Raw genomic sequence first — 5,000 nt, forward strand, 5'->3', positions numbered from 1 at the left:
CTGTCGATTGTCTGTTTGTCTGTGTCTCATGTCTGTCAGTCAGTCTGTCTCCCCCTTCCCTCCCTCCCATTACTCCATTGATTTTATATTATAATTATTAATTTTATTTCTGGAGTCTAAATTCGATGTCATTTCAGGTTGGCCAAGTGAGTCCACCAGTGAAACTTCACGTAGCCGAAGCTTTAACTGTCGCCTCCTGGTCAGGCCTCCAGATGACCAGGAGGAGACTATGGAAGAGAAGCAACAGCGGGTATCCCAGTATGAGAATATGCAGGTAACTCTGAGCTCTATCTCTTTCCCCTAGAGCTATGTTTTTGAACCTGGTGATAATTAGGTTTCATAGTACCTTTTTTGGATATAAAAATGTTTTGTTATCCTTTAATTTTTTCATATCTATGCACCCTGTTACAAGTTAATAGATATATCAAGGAATTTATACTCATTATAATAAAATTTAGATTGGATTAACCTATGGCTTATGCTGTTAGCCACACAAATTTATGTAAATTTTTTTACAGATTTCTGCTGTGCTTCTGCCGCCATCATATTTAGTGGATAAAGGTAATAGTGAATCTTTTGAGGGTGAAGGACAACAGTGTCTAGTTTGTTTGGTTCGCCGTATTCCACCTAACGAACGGATCCAAGGCACCCCAGTTGAACAATTTACCACCAAGCTGGACACTCAGGGCACCATTATTGCCCTTGACGCCAGTGGAGTGTCCCCCAGATATAGTCAATATATAAACAAGGTAGGATTAAAGTCCCTATGTTTAGGCATGGTGACTATCCTTGCTAAACATAATCACTCCTCACTATAAATCCAAATATTATTAATCTGGCTTGGTGAATGAAGAAGGTTAAAAGCTTGCATTTAAGTTGCCTTAACTAACTACTAATTCCAATATTATATACAAAATATCATTATAAAGTGCTAACCTTCAAAATTGTGTGGTTTATTATGATTTTATTATTTCTTCACTGAGAAGCAGCAGTTTATTCACTGAATACAGTGAAAAGCATTCTATGTAAAGCCCCAGATTCAGTTGATCACACTTGGCATTTAAGAGTTACTTTGAAAGTCCTTAGATTAGTTTTGGTCTTTTATTGAACTATTGAATTTGGTCAAATGACTCTGTACAAAGTTTAGAATCTTGGATTTCATGATGAGGGAAATAGTAATTTTCATTTTATGGGGTATATTCCCAGTAGAATAAGCTGTACATCATTCTTTTGAAGTTTCTAATATGATAAATAAACATGGATTGACCAGATTTAATGTCTATGGATGTGGTGTAAATATGAATGTTAGTTTATGCTTGTTTCAAAAATTGTTGAGGTTGTGATAAGCATTTTTACAAGATTTTCTTAGAGTCAAAATTTAAAATGTTAAGCCAATCTGGTGTACAGAAAAATACCTTATCTTGTTTCTAGTCTGTGAAGATGAACAATATTATTCCTTTTATTAATATCCAAAGAAATTGTGAGCAGTAATTATTTTGTATCTTTATTTTCCCTAGGAAAGAATTGGTGAACAATTTGAAGATTTAATAGCCCCAGGAGATATCGGGAAGGTCACAGGTCACTTGGGAGAAGCTTTGCATTCAGGCCAAGCAACATCCCAGGTGTATCGTGTAAAGGTAAGCTATAGTACACAGTAAATTCATATACCCATTCTTATACCTTTTATGCTGTTTAGCTCCTGCTTATGTAATCAGGTTAACAACAACATTCTTTATGTGATTTAGGTTGGAGGAGATAGATTTATACGAGTACAGACAAAGTCAAAACTTTTCCGTGATACAGACGGAACTCAACCAGAAGGGAGCTTCATCATGGCAACACACACAATAATTGGGTGAGTATGATTTGGAATTGTTGACTTTTGAATGACATAGTTTACTGGATGACTTTATCTCCATAACTTAAATGATTATCCTCAATAACATATCATTACATGTCATATTTCGATGAAAAAAGATTAATCAGTTAAATTTGAAGCCTATCACAACAATATTGTGAACATTTTAAATTTTGAACCAACAAATACATTTGTGAAATTTTCTAACTTCCCACAGACCCTTCCAAGAAGGTGGTGCATCAGCAACTTCAGATAGACTGCTTGCAGGTACCTCTGGTAATGGTGGAAGTGTTCTTGATGAGTCACAAGGTGGAAGACCAAGTAGTACAGGTGGTGTTGTTGATGACTCTAGTGTATCTTTTGGTGATAATGGACGCTTAAGAAGACTTCTTAGTCATGGTGATGATAGTGGAGACCTGTCTTCTGCTGATGGTCCAAATAAAATCCTCAAAGACCTTCTAAACCAAAAAGATGAGGATGATACCCAAGGTGGTGGGACTGGTAGTGGAGATTCAATACGTTTGTTTCATCATATACCCCACCTAGAATCTAAGCCAAACACCTCCTCGTCGCCTGCAGCAAATTCTAGGGATAATAACATGCTTAGAGAAGTAAGTATTTTTCAATTGGACTTCATTACTGATATGATATGTAACATTGATGTTCTTTTGTATAGTTCTGTGTTTCATTTGTCTTAACCATCTGATCAGTTTTCCAGAAGTCTTTTTAATATATCTACTTCTTTGAATATATTAAGATCAGTAGTCTTCAGATTTAAAAAATGTAATTAGTATATGTTTACTCTCTTCACTGTTTGGAGATTTATTTTGTTAGTGTTATAACTTAAAAGTGGATCATATCATATCAACATTTAGCTGCTGAACAATGAAGATGAAGATAATGAAAAGAAAAGCAGCGATGACATCTGGGAGTTATTGAACACACCAGAGGACAAGAAGCCAGACCTTACATCTGAGTTCCGCCCTCCCCAGGGGCCTCCTGGGGGACCCATGCAGACTGTCAATTCAACTTCTTCGTCATCCACTCCCAATACTTTATCCTCCACTTCATCAAGTAATCCCCAGCCTCTGAACTCCAGTGGAGTTCCACCAAGACCCCCAAGTAGAGACATGCTACCAGCGTCAAATATGTTGCGGGGAATGAAACGTCCAAGTGACGAACCACATGATGGGAACCCAAATAAACATGTAAGTAGATGGGGTTAGTGATAGATTCATCTTACTTTTTTAGATTTTATTATTGTAGGCAGATTATTTTAATTTGTTAATATTTTTTCAAGTGTAATTTGATGATACTTTGTATATCTCTTGCATCTCAGAATAATTTGTAATTTTTTCTTTTTACTCTATAGCAGGTACTTGGTGCATTTGAAACCATGCTAGGTCCTTCACCACCAGCTACTTCCATGAGTCCTGCACCAGTGCAACATGGAGGGCCTCCTACTCCACATGGGGGTCCATCCACACCTCATGGCCCTCCAACTCCCCTTGGTGGACCCCCAACACCACATGGAGGCCCCCCAACTCCTCTTGGAAATAATACTGGTGGGAATATAGGGCATGTAGGATCAGGATCGAGTCCTAATAATCAAGGGCAGTCAAAACTCTGGGAGAAGAACAAAATGTTGGCATCTCTTCTTGCAAAAGAAAGTCCACATTCAAATCCTGTAAGTGTACTGTTATTGTGAATGCGTCTTAGTTGATTATCATTGTAAGAAAAAGTTGGAAAAGTTATTAGTACATTTCACTTCTGCTTCCTTAAGTGATAACATCTTTTTTTAACCAGCCTCGACCAGCAACACAGAATGTTAATCCAGAAAGCCTGCCTCAAGAAAAGCTTCCAAAGATCTTAAAAGACAAGACACATCCATCTTCTACATGGATGTCTTCGGGTCCCAGCCAGTCACAGATCCTGACTCAGATATTTGTCAATGGGCCTGGACAACATACAAACATGAAGTGTAAGTATTTTTAAAACATTACTACTCTTTGATTTCCATATCTGTTGTTCATCATAAAATCACTTAAGGGAGCTGGTGACACAGCCAAAACCAAAACTTTTAGGAGTGAAGATTCAAAATATTTCAGATGGATAGACCCTTATGTTCCCATGTTATATAAGAATGATGGTGTCATGACATCATGACATCATTTTATAATGTGCTTCTTCATCTTGTAAAGCAACCTTAATTATTATTATTATTAGTAGTAGTAGTAGTAGTAGTAGTATTTTATTTTATTTTATTTTATTTTATTTTTTTATTTTTTATTTTTTTTTTTTTTTTTGTCTGCAAATTGCCTAAAAATGTTTTTAGGGCTCTCTGCAATGAGAATTAAAAAATATCGTATATGTTGCCAAATGTTTTGTCTTCTCATTGCTTCTTTGTGACATCATCAAAAATCCTAATTTTAAGACACTTTGTCATCTATTACTTGTAATGTTTTCATATTATAAAAAAATATCTTCATTTGTCCCTCATATATGAACCAGTATACCCTGATAGTCACAAGTAAATCATAAAGATTTTCTCTTATCATCATAAAAAGAGAATGTACACATAAAACTAGCAAAACACCAGGTATTAGTACTATATTTAAAGGATTACTCATCATAAGACACCCATCCAGCACCATCAGAAAATTATATCTTCATGGCTTTGACAATTTCATTTTTATAATGTTACTGCTGGGGTAATCAGAGTGGTACATCATTGGAAAGAGGTTTTGTTTTAACAGCAGTGGGCACACACTCTTTCCTAAGTAGTCGGTCCTTGCCACTTTCATAATACTATATCTAGGGTAGGAGTTCTACACATCAGGTTTCATATTTTTATAAAACTTTGATATATCTCTTTGGTATTTATAAAATGTTTTATGATGTATCATAAGCATATTGAGAGCCACACAAAACTTCTTGAGAATATTATTTAGATTTTAAAAAATTATTTTATCTTTTAGCAATTTATTATTATTATTTTTTTAATGTATTGTGATTGTAAAAACACGGCACTAGTACAAAAAAGTACAATACTGGGAACTAATGCTGGGGAGACGACAACCCCTACATTGCCAAGAGTTGCATTTTGTTGGTACCATATATATGAAAACATCTCCCAGAAGTA

The 5,000-nt window shown here is 35.5% G+C and overlaps 1 protein-coding gene across 1 annotated transcript in view; it reads left to right on the plus strand.

Annotated features, from left to right (window-relative positions):
* Positions 1 to 5,000, plus strand: part of LOC119576306 (trithorax group protein osa-like) — a gene marked incomplete in the record, with an annotated part of 91,382 nt that overhangs the window by 56,686 nt on the left and 29,696 nt on the right. Inside the window, 8 exon segments of the mRNA XM_037923926.1 lie at positions 138 to 274; positions 519 to 749; positions 1,518 to 1,637; positions 1,746 to 1,855; positions 2,076 to 2,469; positions 2,734 to 3,066; positions 3,231 to 3,545; positions 3,665 to 3,839. Of these exon segments, the coding sequence (XP_037779854.1) occupies positions 138 to 274; positions 519 to 749; positions 1,518 to 1,637; positions 1,746 to 1,855; positions 2,076 to 2,469; positions 2,734 to 3,066; positions 3,231 to 3,545; positions 3,665 to 3,839 (1,815 nt within the window).

This window comes from Penaeus monodon, chromosome 8, assembly GCF_015228065.2.
Source record: "Penaeus monodon isolate SGIC_2016 chromosome 8, NSTDA_Pmon_1, whole genome shotgun sequence".
NCBI classification, from domain to species: Eukaryota; Metazoa; Arthropoda; class Malacostraca; order Decapoda; family Penaeidae; genus Penaeus; species Penaeus monodon.